Consider the following 26,737-nt stretch of genomic DNA (forward strand, 5'->3'; position numbering starts at 1 on the left):
AGATTAACCTTTTTTGGACACCTCTACTGAATTGGTGGAAATAGACAAACAAAACAAATACTCCTATATTTCTGGAAGAAGAAATTGACAATAGCATGGATTGCAGAAGTAGAGAAAGCTCTAGAAAGAAACATCAAAGAATCAGAAATAGCAGAAAGAAATCATTTTAAAAATAAAATACTAAATCTGGAAGGCTTTCAAAGCAGAAGAAATAAAAAATCATGAACAACATGGACAGAAGAAAGGAAGAGACTTCATGAGGAGAAAATGAGGGAATACTGGAAAAATAGGAAACAAAAACAAAGGAAGAAGAGGAACTGTTGAAGTTGTTAACATGATCCCAGTTGGTCAATACTATTGTAAAAAACAGTATACAGTACACTGTCGACAGCCATCTGAATTAGTATGTCAACTGCAACTAAAAATGAAGAAAATGTTTTGTGCTGTTTGGAAATATTTTTCATTCAAAGGGTTGGACTGCCTAAATCAAAACAAAACTGGATGAAGTTCCCGCAGCACCACTGAAGACCATTTACTTTTCAATTAATGAATTTAAATGTGGTTGGACAGCACTGAAGACTAACTGAGCTCTGGGCTTCCAAGTAAGGTCATCACAAAGGGAACCAGTGACAAAATTCATGGCACGGTGATGCAAGACTAACGAGTAAAAATTCACAAGACCACTCAGGGTATGTACAGATTTTTCAGAGGATAAAATTCATGATCTTTTCATGACTTTTTCATTACCTCTTTAGTTTCAATCAGGACTTCCCAAAAATAATGTGTGGTACAACGGCAAAGACATTTTTTATGAATCTGAAAGCCAACTGAAAAGAAAGCTGAATATAGTAATTCTTATCTTACTCAAACTGTATGTCAGCAGGAATAATTTAACATGTATGACCTGTAATATACCACTCATCAAATGCAATAAATATATTAAACTCTCACATACGACGGGGTATGACTATTTACAGATATACTTATCATATCAATTAAAATACAAATTGTTTTACCATAGTAATGCAGAGAAAAAATAATTATCCTTAAGACAGTTTTACAATAATGAAGGCGCAAAATTTATGTCAAATGTTAAACTTCACAGTAAACGATTCAGTGTTTAAATTCCTTAGCTAAAACTTGAAATTTCAACATCTAAAACTTCAGCTGCTGCTTTTGCCTTTTGAGTAATCAGTCTATCTTATTTTTGAGCTCCTTTTTAAGTGTTGTTCTTTTAAGACTGACAGCTTTACTGTATGGTTAAATGATGATGGCATCCTCTTGGGTAAAATATTCCGGAGGTAAAATAGTCCCCCATTCGGATCTCCGGGCGGGGACTACTCAGGAGGACGTCGTTATCAGGAGAAAGAAAACTGGCGTTCTACGGATCGGAGCGTGGAATGTCAGATCCCTTAATCGGGCAGGCAGGTTAGAAAATTTAGAAAGGGAAATAGATAGGTTAAAGTTAGATATAGTGGGAATTGGTGAAGTTCGGTGGCAGGAGGAATAAGACTTTTGGTCAGGCGATTACAGGGTTATAAATACAAAATCAAATAGGGGTAATGCAGGAGTAGGTTTAATAATGAATAAAACAATAGGAGTGCGGGTAAGCTACTACAAACAGCATAGTGAGCGCATTACTGTGGCCAAGATAGACACGAAGCCTATGCCTACTACAGTAGTACAAGTTTATATGCCAACTAGCTCTGCAGATGACGAAGAAATTGAAGAAATGTATGATGAGATAAAAGAAATTATTCAGGTAGTGAAGGGAGACGAAAATTTAATAGTCATGGGTGACTGGAATTCGGTAGTAGGAAAAGGGAGAGAAGGAAACGTAGTAGGTGAATATGGATTGGGGGGAAGAAATGAAAGAGGAAGCCGCCTGGTAGAATTTTGCACAGAGCACAACTTAACCATAGCAAACACTTGGTTCAAGAATCATAAAAGAAGGTTGTATACATGGAAGAAGCCTGGAGATACTGACAGGTTTCAGATAGATTATATAATGGTAAAACAGAGATTTAGGAACCAGGTTTTAAATTGTAAGACATTTCCAGGGGGCAGATGTGGACTCTGACCACAATCTATTGGTTATGAAGTGTAGATTAAAACTGAAGAAACTGCAAAAAGGTGGGAATTTAAGGAGATAGGACATGGATAAACTGAAAGAACCAGAGGTTGTACAGAGTTTCAGGGAGAGCATAAGGGAACAATTGACAAGACTGGGGGAAAGAAATACAGTAGAAGAAGAATGGGTAGCTCTGAGGGATGAAATAGTGAAGGCAGCAGAGGATCCAGTAGGTAAAAAGACGACGGCTAATAGAAATCCTTGGGTAACAGAAGAAATATTGAATTTAAATGATGAAAGGAGAAAATATAAAAATGCAGTAAATGAAGCAGGCAAAAGGGAATACAAATGTCTCAAAAATGAGATCAACAGGAAGTGGAAAATGGCTAAGCAGGGATAGCTAGATGGCAAATATAAGGATATAGAGGCATATATCACTAGGGGTAAGATAGATACTGCCTACAGGAAAATTAAAGAGACCTCTGGAGAAAAGAGAACCACTTGTATGAATATCAAGAGCTCAGATGGAAACCCAGTTCTAAGCAAAGAAAGGAAAGCAGAAAGGTGGAAGGAGTATATAGAGGGTCTATACAAGGGCGATGTACTTTAGGACAGTATTGTGGAAATGGAAGAGGATGTAGACGAAGATGAAATGGGAGATACGATACTGCGTGAAGAGTTTGATAGAGCACTGAAAGACCCGAGTCAGAACAAGGCCCCGGGAGTAGACAACATCCCATTAGAACTAATGACAGCCTTGGGAGAAACAGGCCTAACAAAACTCTACCATCTAGTGAGCAAGATTTATAAGACAGGCAAAATACCCTCAGACTTCAAGAAGAATATAACAACTCCAATCGCAAAGAAAGCAGGTGTTGACAGATGTGAAAATTAGCAAACTATCAGTTTAATAATTCATAGCTCCAAAATACTAAAATGAATTCTTTACAGACGAATGGAAAAACTGGTAGAAGCCGACCTCGGGGAAGATTAGTTTGGATTCCGTAGAAATATTGGAACACGTGAGGCAATAGTTACCCTACGACTTACCTTAGAGGAAAGATTAAGGAAAGGCTAACCTACATTTCTAGCATTTGTAGACTTAGAGAAAGCTTTTGATAATGTTGACTGGAATACACTCTTTCAAATTCTGAACGTGGCAGGGGTAAAATACAGGGAGCGAAAGGCTATTTACAATTTGTACAGAAACCAGATGCCAGTTGTAAGAGTCGAGGGACATGAAAGGGAAGCAGTGGTTGGGAAGGGAGTGAGACAGGGTTGTAGATTCTCCCCAATGTTATTAAATCTGTATATTGAGCAAGCAGTGAAGGAAACAAAAGAAATTCAGAGTAGGAATTCAAATCAATGGAGGAGAAATAAAAACGTTGAGGTTCGTCGATGACATTGTAATTCTGTCAGGGACACTAAAGGACTTTGAAGAGCAGCTGAATGGAATCGACAGTGTCTTGAAAGGAGGATATAAGATGAACATCACCAAAAGCAAACCGAGAGTAATGGAATGTAGCCGAATTAAATCGGGTGGTGCTGCGGGAATTAGTTTAGGAAATGAGACACTTGAAGTAGTAAATGAGTTTTGCTATTTGGGGAGCACAGTAACTGATGATGGTCGAAGTAGAGAGGATATAAAATGTAGACTGGCAATGGCAGGGAAAGTGTTTCTGAAGAAGGGAAATTTGTTAACATCAAGTATAGATTTAAGTGTCAGGAAGTCGTTTCTGAAAGTATTTGTATGGAGTGTAGCCATGTATGGAAGTGAAACATGGACGATAACTAGTTTGGACAAGAAGAGAATAGAAGCTTTCGAAGTGTGATGCTACAGAAGAATGCTGAAGATTAGATGGTAGATAATATAACTAATGAGGAGGTATTGAATAGAACTGGGGAGAAGAGGAGTTTGTGGCACAACTTGACTAGAAGAAGGGATTGGTTGGTCAGACACGTTCTGAGGCATCAAGGGATCACCAATTTAGTATTAGAGGGCAGCGTGGAGGGTAAAAATCGTAGAGGGAGACCAAGAGATGAATACACTAACCAGATTCAGAAGGATGTAGGTTGCAGTAGGTACTGTGAGATGAAGAAGCTCGCACAGGATAGAGTAGCATGGAGAGTTGCATCAAACCAGTCTCAGGACTGAAGACCACAACAACAACATCAGATTTCTTATTTCTTTCAATGATGCATTCTTCACAGCTAGTAGTACTGATTTTGTGATGTCCAAATTCAGTAGTCTCTCACAAACCACTTAACGACTTTATTTCATTTCTGCAACAATTTTATCTTCTTCCAAGTTTTCAGCTAAAACTTCTTTGTTAACAGAAAAGCCTCTTTCAACTGTAGCATTTCCATGCAACATGCATATCAGCTTCTGCACGAACTTGATGAAGTCATGGTTTGCACTTTGCACTAAATTCAATAGAAAGTGATCAAGTTTGTCCTCCTCAGGATTGAAGTGTTCAGTTGTTTTTCAGAATATTCACAAAATTTAAAGCATTCTCTCTTCACCATGTCAACTGTTGATGGAGTCATATGTTTTTTGACACGAATTCTTCCAGCACAATTGGCACTCAAGACTTTCTCAAAAAGGAATTCTGAATAATTTTGGCTGATAAACATGAGCCACCTTTGACTATCTTTAATATCGAAGGACACTTCTCAGCAATTTTTAGAAACACACACTCTAAAATACCTGTGCGCTTATTTCTGGAAATGAGGATACACTTTTCCGAGCAGTTGTTGCTAGCAGTATTGGCACCAGATCCAATATATAATGACTTGCTTTGTGACTACATACTTTGTAACAATAACAGCAGGTAATTTGTCGCCATTTCCATAACAGTTTTCTTTATGAACCAAGAAGCAATGCTATACATTAAACTGAGCAAATCTTTGTTCAAAATGTGGAAGAGAGTCATTTGACTAATACTTAGTTAAAAACTCATCAAGGTCAACTGATAATGACATAAGAAAATCAGGTCTTGCACAAAGAAATTTATCTTCTAACTGAAACTTATGTTTTTCAAAGTTTCTACTTTCAGGTGGTCTTTTTGTACTTCAGCAACATACTTCTTCAAATGTGGAATAAATCCCAGTGCTCTCTTCGCGAGTTCAATATTCTCAGCCCATCTTATAGAACAAAATTTGTGAAAAAACTTGGAAAACCCACTGATATTTGAGAAGGTTGCCCTCCTTGAAGGAAAATTCCTCGAAGTACCATAAGAAATTCATGAACATTCTAACCACTTTTACTATGAGCAGTTTTCAGAGCTCTGTTCACCACATGAAGTGGGCAAATGCCACAATGAAACATTTATGGTTATTTTCTTCAGCTTATTAAAAACGCTTGCAAATCATGCAACATCTCTACATTCAAATTTTGCTCAACCATTGAAATTTAAATTATTTTCTTAGGTGACAAATTTAAACCATTCAAACTGTCCAGGAAACTTTACATCATAAGATGTGTGTGTCCCTTTTGGACAATTATGTTTAAACTCTCATAACATGACACACAAAAGAATCCAATTTCCCTGACTGTTGGCTAGGAGGTTCTGAAAACGAGGGCCAAGACCATAAGTCATTCTATATAACAACTTACCCTTGGATAGCTATTATTTTGGCAATCATGATGTCGGGAAACAATTTCTATTATGTTTCCAGAACTTCCAACTGAAGAATGAGACATGGCTTTATTCATAGCTCATATATTTTCAGATTTTACTGTCTCATCAATGACTAAAAACTGTTTCAATAGGTTTGTTTTGGAACTCTCTTCAACTGAAGTTCTAGAGGTTGAGCCAAGAGCAAGTGGTGGTAATTCATTACTGCCATTCAAATTGTTCAGAAGAAACTTGTGACTGTGCAGGCACTGTATTTATTACAGCAAAAGACAACTTTTTTGTTGCCTTGAAACTAATAAGTGAATCAATGCTGAGTGTCTTTCCTCTTCCATACATATTTTTTTTACACATGAAATACCACTGTCACTGATGTCAAAGTCACACTTGCACAAAATGCTCGATAGATACCAAGTTATAGTCTGTGAATAGTACTAATAGGGCACAGGAAACATTTTGGCTGGCAAGGAATCTATTTTACCCTGATCGTCCTTAATACCATTAAAATGAGACTAAAATTACAATAGTTTTATATTTACTAATGAAAATCTTTAAGGACGTGCCTTTCCAAAAAGATAGTGATTAAAGAGACTTAAACAGAACTGGGAGCAGACAGAATTAAAGAAACAGCTGCTCTAACTGATAATGATCCAGCAACAGATGAAATGGCAGCAGTGTCATCAGCAGAGCTACAATTTATACATCATTTCCACTAGGTATACACACCACATTTAGCTCAATGAAGCCACAGCCTCAAATTTCTCCATCCACATCTGCCCCTCAAGGTTGAAAACTACGGTAACAGAGGCTTTGCTAAGACGGCTTGCACATATGAACACTACACATAAAGCCTTTTAAGAGTTTTGGTGAATCTTTATACATGGCTTTTTTATTAAATGAATTGCTAGATAAAGCATTTTTGGGGGGTAGCTCCAATTTCCTACAACAGTCTAGAACCACAACTGACTGACGAAACAAATTCATGACAATCGACTCAATTTTATTATCTTATTACTTTTAGGACCACCTGTCCATTTTTCCCTTACTTTTTCATGACTTTCATGACCTGTACGCTCAACTGAGCAAGTGCATAATATCCTGCATGGAGTACTGGCTATGAAGAAGCTGTGTACAAGGTGGGTGCCATGATCATTCAGTCGATCAAAAGTGTATCCATCATAACATTTCAACAAAACATTTGGTGATGTTTAGTAATAAACTTTCTGCACTAATTTTTGATTGTTGATGGAACTTGGATCCATCATTATACACTAGAGTAAAAACAGCCATAAAAACAATGGCAAAAGGCTGGTGAAAGTGCACTGAAGAAGGCATAGAGCATTTTGTCAGCTGGTAAGGCAATGGCCATTTTTTTTGGGGGATCCCGAGGAATAACCCATATTTTGTGTAAAGAAACATGTTAAAGTGACACGTTCCACATCATCACAAAATGTTGTATTCATGATCTATGGAACAAGGTATGTGTATATAAAAAAAGCAAGTCACAACTGGAGCTTACATGCTTCATTCTTGGATGGTTGAAACTTACACTGGCTGAAAAAAAAAAAAAAAGACAAAATTTGGCATGCAAAAACAAACTCTTTCACCAGGACAGCCCACACATCAGCAATAACAATGGCAGAAGTGCATGAATTGGGCTTTCAACAGCTTCCTCATCCACCCGGAGAAATTTTCATCAAATGAAAAAGTAACAAATGGTTCAAATGGCTCTGAGCACTATGGGACTTAACAGCTGTGGTCATCAGTCCCCTAGAACTTAGGACTACTTAAACCTAACTAACCTAAGGACATCACACACATCCATGCCCGAGGCAGGATTCGAACCTGCGACCGTAGCAGTCGCGCGGTTCCGGACTGCGCGCCTAGAACCGCGAGACCACCGCGGCCAGCGAAAAAGTAACAATTGCAGTCAATGAAGTATTTAGCAGAGTTTGACAGAACCTATTTTTCCAGTGGGATGAAAAATCTGTAGGACTGCTGGGCCATGTGTATGAAACAAAAACTTTTTCTTGCTTTTTTTACCAGATTTATCAAACCACCCTCATTTATCCAAGAGGATAATACCACATCATTTTAAGATTGAGAGGGGACATTCATCTGTGACTGGCATTTACGCTTCTGAAGATGGTAGAGATGAAGAAAGTGGTATCTTCTATGAACAATTTCAGCAACTTCTCAACTAGCAAAATAAACAAGACCATTTTCATAGTCAGACCGGAATACTTGTTTGCAAAACACCAATTCAACAGGTAGTGGGAATACACACTCACTCACACACACACACACACACACACACTCACACACACACACACACACACACACACACACACACACACACACAAAACAAAAAAATACAACAAAAATTACCAAAAGCTTAGACTTCTCTGCCTTTTACTCCCTAAAAGATAACCAATACCTTCTCTTGAAAGGAAGAAGTTAATAAATATATATGAAGAGCAGGAGGAACTAGATCCACTATTGATCATGCAATTGATAACTCCATATTAGCACCACAACTGACACATGTTTTTGTAGGATTTGATATTGCTTTGATCACTTCATGATATGCTCTAAAATTCACATTTATGCCAGATGGAGAAAAAATGAGACAGAAAAGTAGTCTTAAAGGTATCAAAAATACAAGGTATCCCTTAATATAAATGGTGAGTATTAGATAACTTTAACAGCCAAGACTAGCTGATAACTACTGCAAGTGCAAGAGATTCAACTGAACAAGAATGGTAAACCATTAAAAATGCAGTTTTGAAAACATAACGAGGCCCTTGCCAAAAAGAAACAATATACAGAAGAAAGAAAGGCTCAAAAATTTTGGATGAAGAGATACAGCAAGCAGTGAAAGAAAACAAGCATGTAATATATACCTACAATAACAATCTGAAGATCATGTCCAGATATATCATAGGAAAAGAAATACAGCTAGGAATATAACTAGTAAAAAGCAATAGGGATCATGGCACTGTTTCATTAACGAAATTGAAAATGGCATTCGTAGATGACAGTCAGTATCACATTAAGTAATAAGACACATTAACCCAAATGAGAAAGATAGAGCCAAAATAAATACAATACCTTTACAACAAAGGGAACAGCATTGTAAAAATTCTCTGGATCGGCGATTCAGCCATGAAGGAATACTCTGAGAAATGCCCGATCAACAGAAATAGAGACTTCACCAAAATAAATTAATTGCATTCAACAGTGTAAAAACTGAAGAACAGGAAAGCAACAGGGGCAGATGCAATAAATAACAAACTGTTTCAATACAGGAGTATTTTAGTGAAGGAACACATGCACCATCTCATTATTCTATGTTGAACTGTAGGTCAGGTACCTAAGGAGTGGAACTTTCTCCTTTTTCAGGAAAAGCAGCAGAAGCCAGCCAAACAACCAGAAGGGAATTAGCCCCATTAACACAGACTATAAAATCTATAGTACTGTCTTAAACAATAGATTGTGTCCTATCTCTGATATACACTCCTGGAAATTGAAATAAGAACACCGTGAATTCATTGTCCCAGGAAGGGGAAACTTTATTGACACATTCCTCGGGTCAGATACATCACATGATCACACTGACAGAACCACAGGCACATAGCCACAGGCAACAGAGCATGCACAATGTCGGCACTAGTACAGTGTATATCCACCTTTCGCAGCAATGCAGGCTGCAATTCTCCCATGGAGACGATTGTAGAGATGCTGGATGTAGTCCTGTGGAACGGCTTGCCATGCCATTTCCACCTGGCGCCTCAGTTGGACCAGCGTTCGTGCTGGACGTGCAGACCGCGTGAGACGGCACTTCATCCAGTCCCAAACATGCTCAATGGGGGACAGATCCGGAGATCTTGCTGGCCAGGGTAGTTGACTTACACCTTCTAGAGCACGTTGGGTGGCACGGGATACATGCGGACGTGCATTGTCCTGTTGGAACAGCAAGTTCCCTTGCCGGTCTAGGAATGGTAGAACGATGGGTTCGATGACGGTTTGGGTGTACCGTGCACTATTCAGTGTCCCCTCGACGATCACCAGTGGTGTACGGCCAGTGTAGGAGATCGCTCCCCACACCATGATGCCGGGTGTTGGCCCTGTGTGCCTCGGTCGTATGCAGTCCTGATTGTGGCGCTCACCTGCACGGCGCCAAACACGCATACGACCATCATTGGCACCAAGGCAGAAGCGACTCTCATCGCTGAAGACGACACGTCTCCATTCGTCCCTCCATTCACGCCTGTCGCGACACCACTGGAGGCGGGCTGCACGATGTTGGGGCGTGAGCGGATGACGGCCTAATGGTGTGCGGGACCATAGCCCAGCTTCATGGAGACGGTTGCGAATGGTCCTCGCCAATACCCCAGGAGCAACAGTGTCCCTAATTTGCTGGGAAGTGGCGGTGCGGTCCCCTATGGCACTGCGTAGGATCCTACGGTCTTGGCGTGCATCCGTGCGTCGCTGCGGTCCGGTCCCAGGTCGACGGGCACGTGCACCTTCCGCCGACCACTGGCGACAACATCGATGTACTGTGGAGACCTCACGCCCCACGTGTTGAGCAATTCGGCGGTACGTCCACACGGCCTCCCGCATGCCCACTATACGCCCTCGCTCAAAGTCCGTCAACTGCACATACGGTTCACGTCCACGCTGTCGCGGCATGCTACCAGTGTTAAAGACTGCGATGGAGCTCCGTATGCCACGGCAAACTGGCTGACACTGACGGCGGCGGTGCACAAATGCTGCGCAGCTAGCGCCATTCGACGGCCAACACCGCGGTTCCTGGTGTGTCCGCTGTGCCGTGCGTGTGATCATTGCTTGTACAGCCCTCTCGCAGTGTCCGGAGCAAGTATGGTGGGTCTGACACACCGGTGTCAATGTGTTCTTTTTTCCATTTCCAGGAGTGTAACTTTATTGGAAGAGCAAACAGGTTTTAGAAAAGGACAATCTTCCACAGTTGGTGTTGTATATAAAACTACTGGTAGAAAAAAGGAAAACAATTAACTTAATGGTGCACACAACTTTCGTAGATTATGGAAAAGCTTTTAAAAAGTCAGTAGACATCTGTTTTGGCAGATTATGGAAAAGAGGCTTCCTAACACATTTAACTCTGTTAAACCTCTTACAGGTACAAAAATTATAATTTAATATGGATATAACTTTTCTAAACAACACTGAGTTAAACAAGATGTGACCCGTCTCCGGCACTCTAATACCTACATGGATGACCTAGAGCTTGGGAACAAAGTATTGTCTATGGCATGAAGATCAACAGTGAAATGTTTTAATCCCACAATATACACAAATGATCAAATAATAACAGAAAATAACAATCTTCAAAGAGCCATCTATCATCTTAATTTGTTGGCTTCTCAATATAAAATGAAAATCTCAACTAATTACACAAAAGTTATGGAATTCAAGGGAAAGCTTTATACCTGAAATTGCAATAAATAATGTAGCACCAGAACAGATAACCCACTTCCAGTATCCAGTGTAGGATGAAATTTTAACCATGAAATTGATAAGAAAACCCCTAAAATTAAATGTAATCCGTGGGAGATGTAGAAATATGTTACAAAAGCAAGTCACTAAAGAGAAGCAGATGAAGTTTTACAAAGTCGTGGCAATAACTACTATGCTCTATGGACCTGAAACCGGGTTTCCCGCGCAAAAGGATATGAGCAAAATCCAGGCTGCAGAAATGAGATTTCTCTGTAGAATTAAAAGGTGCACCAGAGAAGATCGCTTCAGAAATTAAGATATCAGGAATGAATTACAAGTTGATTCAGTGCACAAGAAAATAGATCTGAATAAAAAAAAAGGCCAAAACCTGCAGATAGTGCGCCTGAAAATAGACTTCCAAAGCAAGTTCCTAACTACAGACCTACAGGGACAAGACAGAGGGAAACCATGGAAGAGATGGCCGAGCCCTATGGACCAGAACAGATGAAATCCCTTAATTCATTAAGAGGTGGGAGGAGAGGACTGAGGGAGGAGGAGGAGGAGGAGGACTTCACTGTGTCATTACCAGGGGGGTTCTCTCCCCTTGTAACTTGCAACTGTCAATCTTTGCAGCATGCAAATACAGAATCCATTTACTTTGAGGCTTTCTTCTTCCTTGTTAAAACTACCGTCATGTTCATTAATTTCTATGGCTTCCCTGAACAAACAGGTGAAGTAGCTTTTCTCCAAGGACTGGTGTGCCAGCGACCCTTATTGCGTTCTCGGTCTCTCTCAATGTACGCTCAGCCACGACTTATTTGTTAACCTTTCCCAACTTGCAATATCTTTTATGTTCGATGATGTTGGCTGGCACTAATGGACTGTCCTGTACAGCAACACAGACTTTTCTCATATGTTCACTGTATGTGGTGTACTCCCGGCATTGCAAGTGGATTGGTTGGTTGGTTGTTTGGGGGAAGAGACCAAACAGCGAGGTCATCTGTCTCATCGGATTAGGGAAGGACGGGGAAGGAAGTCGGCCGTGCCCTTTCAGAGGAACCATCCCGGCATTTGCCTAGAGCGATTTAGGGAAATCCTGGAAAACCTGAATCAGGATGGCCGGACGTGTGATTGAACCGTCGTCCTCCCGAATGCGAGTCCAGTGTGCCAACCACTGCGCCACCTCACTCGGTGCAAGTGGATTCTTTGCTGATATAACATATTCTTGATCTTCATGGTTTGTAAATATCAGAAGACTCAATGCTGTGCTAGCATGATTAAATCTGAAAGCAGCCTTTTCACTTTCTTTTCTTTTGCATCACAAAAACTGGCTAGCAGTAGTCAATAATAATGGTCTGTTTCATGATCATTTAAACTTTGATCAACCATTATGTAGGGCAAAATTACAGGAATCTGAAGCAGATTCACCACCTTAAGACTTTGCTTCTCCTTCGAGGCTTCTTTGTTTAATTTCAAGGCAATATTTCCACCTTGAAAATCACTTGTCTGCAGCACCAAAGTATTTCTTTCCATGTAAAGATAGGCTTCCGCGGCCATTATCACAGTAAATAAAATTCTTCTGGGTTTGAGGCCACATTGTCAATTATAAAATTCCGAAGTTTTGGCAACTACTGCAAGACACATTCCTCAGAGTGTATTGCTAACTGCTGAACGAGCAGTAGTTTGGTTACTTATATACTATGGAGGAGTGGTGTCATTGGATTCAAGGTTGAGGAGGAAGGGTATTAGGTGTTCTTTTATTGGTCTTTGCATTGCGTGTTGTCATTGGCGGAAATAGGAAAGATTCAACTGTCAAGTTTCATGCCGCCGGAGTTTACGAAATTGGGTGTGAATGTGGACTGGCATATGTAGGTGACACTGGGCATCCAATAAGCACAAGGTTATCTCAACACAAGAGATATATTCATCTCAAACAATCCAACAAATCAGCGGTGGCAGAACACCAGGAACAGTGTAGGACGAAGATCGAATTTCGAGGGGCCCGCGCACTGGCAAAACAGCCATTTAGTTTGAGGAGGAAGATTAGAGAGGCTACAAAAATAGCCAAGCAACTTTACAACATGAATAGAGAGGACGGGTACCATCTAAAGCATCTTGGCTGCCAGCAGTGACAGCTTTGCGGAAGGACAGCTCTTGCAAAGCAAGAGGCGCGTGGTAGGCCACAGTGGCAGAGGGTACACAGATTGCTGAGGCACCCTAGTCGATACTAGGCAAATAGTAAACAACGATACGTTGCAGTCACTGCCCAGTTCCTATTCACCGATTTCCAACAATGGCGAGCAATAAAGGAAATTCCAATGGAGAACTCCTATTCACGCCAATGACAACACGCAATGCAAAGACCAAAAAAAGAACACCTAATACCCTTCCTCCTCACCCTCATATACAATGACAGCACTCCTCCGTAGTACATAAGTAACCAAACTAGTGCTCATTCAGCAGTTAGCAGTACACCCTGAGGAAGGCATCTGCCAATAATCACTGAAATGCCAGAATTTTATAAATGACAATGCAGCCCAAACCCAGAAGAATTTTGTTGTCTTTCTTTCCATATTAAAGGAAGTGAAATGTTGCACTTCGGACTTCCATAATTGGGCTGGAAAGTGGTAAACATCCACTTGGCTTTATTAGAAACTCCACTTGGCATTATTAAAAACCACCCATAACGACATTTGTAAAGTTCACTGGTTTTTTTTACTAGTTTCATCCTTTTTTTGCCCTCCTACATCCCTTTCAAAAGCACTTACAGAACATCCATGTTTATTCTCTTCTTTCATCCATCACCTGATTGCTCAATCAGGTACACCACACACACATGCTAAACTCTCTTTCGTATCAATATTCTGCACACGATTAATAATTTTTAGGTTATCACTCACAAAAAATGCTTTACACACAGAGATACACAATGTCTGTTCAAAGGATTCCGGAACTCTGTCCACAAATTTTTTTTACGTTTACCTTTTACTTACTGTGCATAGTCTCCTTTGAAGTACTCTCTTCCACAACTGATACACCGCTCCCAACGCTGTTTCCACTTCTTGAAGCAGTCTTCATACACCTCTTGCTGGATCGTGTGAAGCGTCATCTGCGAATTTTCTTTTATTTGGTCTATTGTTGCAGATCTTCACCCTTTCAATGAGGTTTTCAACTTTGGAAATAAAAAATGTCCACAGAGGCCAGGTCTAAGAGGATGGAGAATGATGCAGCAGTGATTTCATTCTTTGTGCAATAGTCAGGCACCAACAGGAATGAATGAGTGGATGCGTTGTGATGCAAGGGCCACGAATTGTCTCGCCACATTTCTGGCCATTTCCTTCTCACAGTCTCTCGCAGGTGTTGCAACATGTCCCATTAGTACTATTGATTAACAGTTTGCCCCTGTGGCACCAATTCATGATGAACTCATCCTTCCAAGTCAAAGAAAACTATCAGCATGGCTTTGACATTTAACCCGACCTGAGCTTTTTTGGTTTTGGAGGACCTTTACTGACCCATTGTGACGAACATTGGCCTCAACATCATAACCACAGACACATCTCATCATCAGTTATGATCTCTTAAGGAACATCTCATTCTCATTTGCACGATCCAAAAGATTTTCACACATTCCGAAGCAAAGGTCTTTCTAGTCTAGACTCATGAGCCATGGAACAAACTTGGCAGCAACATGATGCATTCCAAGATGCTGTGTCACGGTTTCATGAGACGATCCAATTGACTTCTGCAATTTCTCTGACAGCCATTCTTCTATTGGCACGCACAATTTCGTTGACGTTCCTGACATGAGCATCATCATAGGCGTCTAAGGGCATCCTGAACAAGTGTCATCCTTAACTTCCATCTGGTCATTTTTAAATCGTGTGAACCACTCTTAACTAGGAGTACGACTTGAGCATTCATCACCATAGGCTTCCTGATCCATTTTGTGTGTCTCTGTAAAGTTGTTCTTGAGTTTCACACAAAATTTAATGCAGACACATTGCTCCTCTAACTCTGCCACCTCGAAATTCACAAACTGTGCGACACAATGTTGTACTCAATACAACACTGAATAACAACAGACATACAACAATGAAACTTCAAGCAGTTACACCTTAAACACAGGCATGTGCAAGGATGCCAACCACATTTCGTACCAACACACCATTGGTGCAAAATTGTGAATGGTCCAGAATTTTCTGAACAGACCTCATATATAGACTCTTAATGAATAGTGCAACATGTGCATTGTGGTCACACTCATTTCAATTATCGTCAACCATTGCTACATAATAACTTTGTTGTCTACATCACAATGACAACCATGAGATGTGTTTTCCAGTTATCTCCAGCGACAGCCTTGGTATAATGATAAACCCAAGGTTGAATTTAGTGACACCTCTCCCCATCAGTTATAGTCTTCAGATCCTGACGGTTGCAGGTGTAAATGTTGCAACAGATATGCTGCACACCAACTGTAGCGAGATTTTTGCACTGTGCTGTATCAAAATCTGCAGTTTATTGTTCTTCTACTGTATGCGGATGGTGTGTGTGCGCGCACGCGCGCGTGTGTGTGTGCATTCAAAATTTCAACAACTTGAGAAGTCTACTGTGTTCATTTCTTGTCCTTGCCTACTATCAATGAAGTTCTCAGTCAAATGTATACTTTTTGCAATGCTAAAATCATGTTCCTTTGAATTATTCTCTAAGTTTTCATCTTATTACAGCTCTCACATTATATTCACATAAAGAAACTGGACTGCAACTTTTATGTCACTTGATGCAAACTACAATTAGCACAGCATCACCCACTGTGCAACAACAGTTCATTAACACATGTGAAATCCAAATGTACATCTGCTTACACACTGCAAAGCACTGAAGTGCATGGCAGAGGGTACTTGTCACTGTACCACATATTACTGTTCCTTCCCATTTCATTTTTGTACAGAGAAGGGAAGAATGACTGTCTAAACACACCTCTGTGCAAATTCTAATTAGTCTACACTTGTCTTTGTGGTCCCTGTGGAAGCAACACATGGGGAACTGAAGTATACTTCAAGAGCCTTCACAAAATAGCTTAATTCAGCCATGTAAATGCTGAGGTTGTGTACATTTACAAGCCTATTAAGTCTACATGACAACATATGCACCGATGATAGCTATGTATACTGTAGCTGAATTTGAACAATGCTCTCCTGTGGGTCAGCCAAGCCTGTGCCTATTACTGCAGCTGTTCTTCATATATGTTCAGCATCTCCTGTCACTCCTGCTTGTTTGGGCCCTACACACTTGACAAATGTCCTAAGTTGGAACACACAAGTCACTTGTGAGCAGTCCTGTTGCTGCAGTTGTGAGAGACCACTTTTGAGGTGATACAGGGTATTTTGTTCAAGTTTACATCCAAGTCTCTGGCTGTCAGTGACTTCTATGTGAGGGGTATACAGGATGGTCCATTGATTGTGACTGGGCCAAATATCTCACAAAATAACTACAAACAATGAAAAAACTACAAAGAACAAAACTTGTCTAGCTTGAAGGGGGAAACCAGACGGCATTATGGTTGGCCCGCTAGATGGCGCTACTATAGGTCAAATGGATATCAACTGCGTTTATTATTACATACTCGTGTAGTACGTAAAGAAATATGAATGTTTTAGTTGGACCACTTTTTTCGCTTTGTGATAGATGGCGCTGTAATAGTCACAAACGTATGGCTCACGAGTGGGTTTTTAAATTAAAATACAGAACGTAGGTACGTTCGAACATTTTATTTTGGATGTTCCAATGTGATATGTGCACCTTTGTGAACTTATCATTTCTGAGAACACATGCTGTTACAGCGTTATTACCTGTAAATACCACATTAATGCAATAAATGCTCAAGATGATGTCCGTCAACCTTAATGCATTTCAAAAAATGTGCAACGACATTCCTCTCAACAGCAAGTAGGCCGCCTTCCGTAATGTTCGCACATGCATTGATAATGCGCTTTCGTCAGGCGTTGTCAGTGGATCACGGTAGCAAATATCCTTCAACTTTCCCCACAGAAAGAAACACGGGGACGTCAGATCCGCTGAATGCGCGGGCCATGATGCTTCGATGACCAATCTACCTGTCATGAAATATGCTATTCAATACTGCTTCAACCGCATGCGAGCTATGTGCCGGACATCCTCATGTTGGAAGTACATTGCCATTCTGTCATGCAGTGAAACATCTTGTAGTAACATCGGTAGAACATTACATGGGAAATCAGCACACACTGCACCATTTAGATTGCCATCGATAAAATGAGGGCCAATTATCCTTCCTACCATAATGCCGCACCATACATTAACCCGACAAGGTCGCTGATGTTCCACTTGTCGCAGCCATCGTGGATTTTCTGTTGCCCAATAGTGGATATTATGCTGGTTTACGTTACCGCTGTTGGTGAATGACGCTTCGTCGCGAAATAGAATGCATGCAAAAAATCTGTCATCATCCCGAAATTTCTCTCGTGCCCAGTGGCAGAACTGTACATGGTGTTCAAAGTTGTTGCCCTGCAATTCCCGGTGCATAGGAATATGGTACGGGTGCAATCAATGTTGATGTAGCATTCTCAACACCAACGTTTTTGAGATTCCCGATTCTCGCGCAATTTGTCTGCTACTGATGTGCGGATTAGCCGTGACAGCAGCTAAAACACCTACTTGGGCATCATTTGTTGCAGGTAGTGGTTGACGTTTCACATGTGGCTGAACACTTCCTGTTCCTGTTTCCTTAAATAACTTAACTATCTCGCAAACGGTCCGGACACTTTGATGATGTCGTCCAGGATACCGAGCAGCACACGTCAGTTGGGCATTTTGATCACAATAGCCATACATCAACACGATATTGACCTTTTTCGCAATTGGTAAACGGTTCATTTTAACATGGGTAATGTACCATGAAGCAAATACCGTCTGCACTGGCGGAATGTTAACGTGATACCACATACTTACACGTTTGTGACTATTACAGCGCCATCTATCACAAAGCGAAAAAAGTGGTCCAACTAAAACATTCATATTTCTTTACGTACTACACGAATATGTAATAAAAAAATCGGGGTTCCTATTTTAAAAATGCAGTTGATAACCGTTTGACCTATGGCAGCACTATCTAGCGGGCCGACCATAGCGCCATCTGGTTTCCCCCTTCAAGCTAGACAAGTTTCATTCTTTGTAGTTTTTTCGTTTGATACTTATTTCGTGAGATATTTGGCCCAGCTACTATCAATGGACCACCCTGTATTAATAATATTCTGTCTTCAGTCATAATATTTTTGTTTATTAATTACTACCCAATGCATTTCAGAGCTACAACATTATTTTCATGGATGTAACCCCCGATTATATTTATACAATCCTCAAAAATGGACAGTAAGTAGAATATAAAAATGTTGGGACTGACGACAGAGTATTATTATTTAATATTTCCCTAACCTAGGATTAAAACATTCTACATTAAGTGTTTTTTTCAGCAGTATTAGCAATTTAACCTCCTGAAGGTAGGCACTGGCTAGATATCATGCCAATTCCTAATTTTAACTTGTTATACACAGACTGACCAACAGCATCATACCAAAAACGCTATACATTCTTCCTAAAATACTTTGTCATGAAATACTCCTGATTTTGAAATTTAATACTAGATGTAGCTCCCCATATTATTGTAAGCAAGCAACAAACCTATTATTAAATGAATAAAAGTGAGTATTTAAGTTACATCCAGGTACATACAAGGGACGGACTAAACTGTGACCTTCTGATGTCAGTGATTTCTGCGAATACTTCTCAGCAATGGTGTTTCTACGTTGCAATTTGTCACAATTTCAAATCATAATTAATGAATTCACAGTTTGTATTCCTCTGCACTCTATCACAGCTATTTCTGTGATAATCACAGTAGACAAAATTTATACTTGTCTACAGGAAAAAACATCACCTCAACAAAACAGTCAGTAGTAAGAACATTTTATATTTGTTCTTCCTTTGGCTTTAATTTTCTATTAATGGACCAGGTTTACAAACATTAATAGCATGATGTTGAGGCTCATAAGAAATTGACACATAGTACTGCAAGAGTTCACATTTAGAATACAGATTCTGACAATTTTCTTTTTTTTTTTTTTTCACTGGTATATGAACCGAATTTTTAGCCACACGATACAGCAATAATTCAAAATAGCACTGACAGTAGAAATGGAGAAGTTGCGACAGCGTCTTTAAACAGTCGTCATCATGAAAAGGAAAGTTAGAAACTAAGTTTGAGAGAGGTCGTTTATTACCAAGTGTGAAACCTCGCAACTCAATAGCTGTCAACCATAAATATTGGAAGTTGTACACTGAATTACTGTGCTAGTATTTAGTAACGGCAGGAAAGTTTAATAATCTTCGTGATTTTCCATATGCAGCACCTAGTTCAATTACCGTCTACTCAACATACCCATTCACATCTAAGGCAGATAATTGTGAAGATTCCAGATAATTCTTGAACTCTCAACTTAAAAGAGCCATAACTGGTTAAATATAGAGTGCAAAATGAATACTGGAACAGTGCTGTCATTTAAGCCAATATGCAATTTGAAAAGGATTATAAAGTGAAAAATGTAAGAGCAACTGAATAACAGAAATTCCATTCTCCCCTTGTTCTAGGTATAGTTATTTTCTGCCAAATAGTTATCGATAAAGACTTTGTAGAGTGTCCTATTGGATTATCTCTGTCCTCTGCCCCCTCCCTCCCCCCCTCCCTTTCCCTCAAATCTGGGTTGTGATGCCAGACTAAACTGTAGCGTAGCCCAAGGTCCAGCTAGGATGGAAGGTTGTGCATTTTAAGGTTGATGATGTACAAGTGAAAACAGAGGAAGGTACTAATCTTCCAGTTAATAGATGACACTGGTGATAGATAAATGCTGTACTTGACAATACACACAAAAGTTTGGACTATGTGTGTATTGTAGCATTAAAAAATGCTATCTGTCTTGTGAATACACTGTTGTTAAGCATTTGGTAAGCGTTACATAGTGGACCACTGGTTGCATTTTTAGCAGTTTATGTACAATATATGCAGATTATATCAAAATACTCATCAGAGCCTTGTCCATTACCTAATATACGTATATTTTCTGAAATTATCTTGCAGTTTGTTTTTACAGTAAAAGGCATGTTAAGTGGGTTTAAATGTGGCATCAATGCAAACATCAGGCTATACTACAGGGTCTATCTATTAGCACAACCTTTATTTGGCATTCACATTCATTGGCTTCAATAATTCTCAACCGATTTATCAACTTTCAACTTAACCTTGACCACAGGCTTTGGTGGGAAGGCAGGTAGAGATGGTGTCCAATATCACACTCCAGCCAAACATATCAGTCCTCCGTCTAGGTAGGGCACCAACTATAAAATTTTTCTCACACCATATTAGCTTCTTGGTTCATTTATTTGACCATAAGTAAGTTGGTTATATGTCCATAGCGTAAGGCAAAAGGTTGTCAGAAAGAAGTACGAATTTCAGTGAATTGATGACACATGGCAATGAATGTTAAATGCTACTTTCTCAGTTGCTATTTCCGACCTTTACTTGTGACTTGTCAATGATATCACAGCCAGCAAGACACAAATGTTCACAGGAAGAAATAAAAAATTTGGCAAATAGATGGCACACAGCGTGAATGTTAAATGCTGCTTGTGACATTTGGTTGCGACTGAAATTAGTCAGATTCTGTAAAGTTATTGTGATATCTGTGACTTCTCAGTCATTGTGATTTGTAACAGATACCAGATTTCTTGCCCATCCTTACTTAATACATGAGGGGAAATGCAAGGGAGAGAAACTTATGGAACTATGCTACCTCAGCAAGATATTGATATGTAATGCTGACGACACTGTCTGAAATTTATTAAATGTAGAAGGTATGTTCACAAAGTAAGTGAACTAGATTTTTATATTTTTTTGGATAAGCATATTTGAAAAAATTACAGGATGTCATTGATACACTTGTTGAACTTTTACACACAATCACCATCTTTATCAGCTTCTTTATGCTCTTCTCAGAGAACTCACCCGTGAGCTCCTTTCCCCTTCAGAACCTCTTGCTGCACCCACTCGCCGGTTCAAAACTTACTTCCACTGATCTGTGCCATCAGGGAGGTGAAAAGATGTTAACCTGAAGGCATCAAGTCACGCGAATAAGTGTGGTGGTTCAAAACATCGCAATCAAATGAGTTCAAGAGCACTCGGTGCCTAAGGCTGTAAGAGGATGGATGTTGTTGTGCAACAAACACATCAGCATCCCCCTATTTTGTTTTGAATGCTCCTCCTGAGTTCTTTTAGGGCCTCACAATATCATTGTTTTGAATTTTTTGACAGTCGGAGAATTGGTGTGATGCCACTATCACAATAGAGCCCAAAAAATCCAGGATTACAGAAGTGTTCCATTCCACCCATCTGATTTGACCCATGACGTCACCAATATGGCGGAAATGACCATTCTCAACATCTCCAATATGGCACCTATGACTTCATTACATAAATGACAACAAACACGAAAATACATTCAAAACCAACAAACACATCTCTCTCCAAAAATATAATCAAAGTAATGGGACCAGTGCAGAAAATTGGGGGTCTTTGAATGGGGACAAACTAAATATAAACACACACAAACATACACCATGATCCCAAACCACACAAAACAATGACATAAAAACACAAAATTCCCAAATTCCGCTACACTTACAATATCGACAGGAACTGGTCACTTCCCTCCACCTACATAGCTCAACCGCGATTGTCGATCCCACAAATTAAGAAACCAACTACTCCAAAAATTATAATCACACCACAGCTATCGATATCAAAAACCACCACCTAAACCAACAAAAATTGTAATCAGGTACTTCCCTTGACATATATAGGTTAACAGCAGCTCACAATACCAAAAAAACACAGCTACAATGTCACACTGGAATCAGACACTTCCCTTGACCTATATAGGTCAACAACAGTCATGATACCAAAACACGCATAGCTACGATGACAAATTGGAATCAGTCACTTCCCATGACCTATACAGCTCAGATACAACAGACGATACAAAAAAAATTGAAATCGAGTACTTCCCCTAAATACATAAATCAACCACAAGTGCCGATACCAAAACATCAACCACCAACACATGCAGTAAATAACACCGACCCAACAACACATAAAAACCCCACCCGATCACAAAAAAAACTACTACTACTACTTACCACATAAAAGTTCCAGCGCTACACACTAATCCCCAACTCACATATTCTGCTTGCATGCACCGCATTTCACTATCTCCATCACAAGTCCAAAAAGTTGCAGAAATTTAATGACGGACAACATGTCATCCCCCATTTCAGCCCACAGACATGCACTATTATACTTAGAAGTCATATCCATACCCAACAAAAGAGGCCCCAAATTGAATTAAACGACTTACCATGCGACAAACAGCTAACCATTAACATCAAACGACACCGCAATAACAAACACAACGGAAACTTAATTCTTAACTCACCGACACTAATTTCCATTCTTCTATAACAGTCACGACCGATAAATGCACACTTCAAGCACAGACACCCACATGAACCCAATACATCACATAGCACGCGGACCATACACACACCACCAGAGGACACCACCAACCGCAACAAGACGAAATCTGCAAACACAACACACTCAAACCAAACTCCACACCATCATGACGTCACACAACACAACACCCTTATGTCCCGGGTCAAATCTGACAGGTGGAATCGGATGCCTCAGTTGACCAAAAAATCCATGTCTTCCAGTTCAAGTTTCTCCAGAAACTTGCAGGTAGTACTGATCTAATTTTTCTTGTGGTGACTTGTCAGCTGTTTTGAGACCCATCTTGTACACAGTTTAAGTATCCCAACAATTCTGTGAGTGCCTCATAAGAAAGTCCTGGGAAACTGTGAAAACATCAGAGAAATTTCTTTCACTATCAATCAATGGTCTTCAAGAACATTTTCTTCTATTTTTTGCACCAATTCATCAGCCAACGTGGGATGTTACTGGGCTACTCCTCTCTTCGTACGAAAATTTGTTCTGCCTCCACTAAACTTCCTACACTGCTTAAAAACATTCTTTCTGTTCATAACACGTTCATTTGATTTGCAAATACATTTCAGTGGCTATTATTCTTTCTGCAAGTATGAAGCAGATCACAGCACTTGGTTCCGACTTGGCGGGACCTCAATGACATCTTTCATGCAACTAGAAGACTACATCAGTTTACATACTACTGTGTTCCTGCAAAGCTCGTTCGTCAGGGAATCCCCTATACCAGTAAAAAAAAAAAAAGGGGTCACTGTACACTTATTTTTTGAACATGCCTCTTAATTACACAGATTTACAGAAATTGTGATTTCTATGTATGAAGCAAATACTTTTTTCCTCTTGCAAAAATGTTTCCTTCAACTTCACATATCAAACCTTCATACTTAAATGGGACTTTTAAAGTGGGAATTGCTTGTGATGATAAAACTTCTACCTACATTATCTGTAAGTATTTTTAGAGACTTTAGTAACACGATATGTCGAGAGGACGTATCCTGAAAAAGTTGTACCGAGGTACCTACAAGAGTTGCACTTGCACGCAGTAGTGAAACATTGGCAAAATGTCAAGCCAAATTGGATGCAACCAATATCTATACTCTGGACATCAACAACTGCTTGCATTGTTTGTGTAGTATTTATTTTATTTTCTGCATTTGCAGTTTTCCTTGGGATCTAAATGACAATAAATGAAAGAATGAATGAATAATAAGCTATTCTTTATTTAAATGAAAGTTATGATGACAGACTGAACTTTAGTTTGGTGCCTAGTTGGATACACTGCACTACCTATAGTTATGTTTGCAGACTCACTGAAAATCTCAATTTTTCCATAATGGTCTAGCATTTTTAACTTTGTACAAGGTCTGAAGACATTAGTAATAATCTCCTTACACAAAAAAAAACACATTGCTAAAGAAATCTAAATACTTTGATAATTAAAACACACAATTGTCATAGTAATCAAATTGCGTATTTGATGCTGATGAATAGTTACATGGTTAATAGCATTACTGGCCAAAGAAAGATGGTTGAATTGTAGGCTAATCCTTATCACTTCCACATGAAACTTTTACAACTAGCCCAGTGAAAAAACTGCCTTCCACTCAAGTGTGATTTACAGATAGATTTTAGAACAAATTTCAAAGATGTGCTGATTTTGATCCTTCCAACTACATACTAAAATTTAATTTGCTTAATACAACAAATTTCTTACATGTTCATCAACAGCTCTCTGTAGGCCACTATCGAACAGGAATTTCATGAATATTAACAGGCTTTCACTCCTGACAAAAATACAATGATCAACAGGTAAAGCACCTTATATGACTTAGAGCTAAAGTGGCAACTACAGAATAGTTTATCAAGTTGCTATTTAATCATCTAAAAATCAAACCACTTTCAAATTACAGGCATTCATAGAGAGAAGTATCACACAGGCAACTTCAGCTTGTCTAGATTACTAACTGACAGGTCAAAAATTGCAGAAACCATACTAAAAAAACTATATACTACATACAACTTCAATTCCATGCTAGCCATTCAATACATCTACTTCCAGATAGAAGCCAAGTTCAAAAGAAAATACCAATGCAACGATATAAGTAATTACTACATCGTGCAAAATGAAAAAAGCTACGTATGATAGCAGCTAATTCTATGTCTAGCAAGAAATTTATAAAATACTTACATTCATCATAGAAACCATATATCCTGTTAATACTGGCACATTCGTGATTGCCACGCAGAAGGAAAAAATTTTCTGGATATTTTATTTTGTATGCAAGCAGAAGACATATAGTCTCTAAACTCTGTTTGCCACGATCTACATAATCACCCAGAAATAAGTAGTTTGCCTCTGGTGGGAAACCGCCATACTCAAAAAGCCGCAGGAGATCTGTATACTGCCCGTGGATGTCACCTGAAGCATAAACGGAAAGGAGCTGAAGTTTCTGAACTTCCCGGTTCGTGAGTATCAAATCTGGTGCATATATACGTTATTAGGTATTGTCAATAAAATCTACTATCCTTGAATGCTAAAACACAGAAGTGCATAACTATCGATGGTTTCACTTAATTCCAACACAAGCAAAGGTCTGGCACAAAAAGTTTCCTTTGTTCGCATCTGTATGGAAACATTTTCTTTTTTAGTATAGTTTTATTTTAACAGTTCTTTAATTTCAAAAACTACGACGCACTGTGCACCGCATATAATTTCAACGACTGATCCAATCACGATAGATCGTAAATTACCACAAATTTTGAGGGGAGCCTCTAGCTCCAACAAAATTGGCTGCTGAAGGAAGATTTCTCTTGATTTCAAGCACAGTCCGCGCACTTCTGCTTCGGACATCTGCACGGACTTTCCTGGGCGACATCCTCTTACTGCAAAACAAAACGTACATTGAGTTAAAACAGTGGACTACTGCTTACAGGCTTCTGTAAAGGGTTCCCGCACCCGCTATTAAGCTAAACTACTTTGCCTGCGATAAGATTCTCAAGATTTTGACATTTGACAGATACGCCCATTTCACCTGAGCAGTACAATTTCCGGCAAATGCATAACTCGGAGACAACATCTATTACACAGGATCTACATCCGATGGAAGATTTGCATGTAGTAATAAACGTTACCTTCAAGAAGCCTTTGTATAAGGCTGTCTACGTTTAAATCGATGTCAGCCATTTTGGTACTGCTCGCTGCAGCTCGAAGTGCACGTAAAAGATTCGTATCAAAGTTCTTCAAAAGATATGTCTCAAGGCAACTGGCTAGCGTAGTATCATAGAAAGGCACTTGCCTTTGGGGGGCAGCTCGGCTCGAAACGAGACCAACCAATAGCATTTCTAGGTAGCTACAGCCAATAGGATTGCTTCGTTTCAGATGAACCTGGCGTCGACATTTGTATCTTTGGTGTTTACATAACAGCTAGTATAAACGAGGCTTCGCGGCTGTACAATCACAGTCGATTTGATGAGTGCCATTGTTGAGAATTCTGTGTTTTGTTAAGGTTTCGCTTTTGCAACTTAAGCGTTCGATAAGGTATATGTTCCGATTAAAAACATGCAAGTACTACAGCTGTAGTGCTGAGCAAACCTGTAGTTTTCTCGAAAAACAATGAACCTGGGAAGAAGCATTAAGAAGAAGGCCGATAACGAATGTAGCGAGCGAAGCGAATGAAGTGATGCCAGTGCTAAATGTTTGTTTAAGAGATTAGATTACATGATAAGTGTAAGGTTTTCGATGAAATTATTCGCATGTAAGACACTTGTATTTACGTCCAAATGCTTTTGTTTCCATTATGTGCCGTATTGTATACACCCCTTCAGAAAGCGACTTGTGTATATCATTGTACAAAGTCATTGAAAGATTAATAAATATTATTTGTAAAAAAAACAGAGGCCGAT

General features: G+C 39.6%; 1 protein-coding gene across 1 annotated transcript in view; it reads right to left on the reverse strand.

Annotated features, from left to right (window-relative positions):
• Positions 1–26,117, reverse strand: part of LOC124550942 (serine/threonine-protein phosphatase PP1-beta catalytic subunit) — a 91,158-nt gene extending 65,041 nt beyond the window's left edge. Inside the window, exons 1-3 of the mRNA XM_047125749.1 lie at positions 25,967–26,117; positions 25,586–25,717; positions 25,023–25,253 (exon numbers count right to left, since the gene is read on the reverse strand). Of these exons, the coding sequence (XP_046981705.1) occupies positions 25,023–25,253; positions 25,586–25,717; positions 25,967–26,018 (415 nt within the window). The 5' untranslated portion in view covers positions 26,019–26,117. The remainder of the gene's footprint in view (positions 1–25,022; positions 25,254–25,585; positions 25,718–25,966) is intronic.
• Between the last annotated feature and the right edge of the window lie 620 nt (positions 26,118–26,737).

The sequence above is a fragment of the Schistocerca americana genome, chromosome 9 (genome assembly GCF_021461395.2).
Source record: "Schistocerca americana isolate TAMUIC-IGC-003095 chromosome 9, iqSchAmer2.1, whole genome shotgun sequence".
Classification (NCBI taxonomy): Eukaryota; Metazoa; Arthropoda; class Insecta; order Orthoptera; family Acrididae; genus Schistocerca; species Schistocerca americana.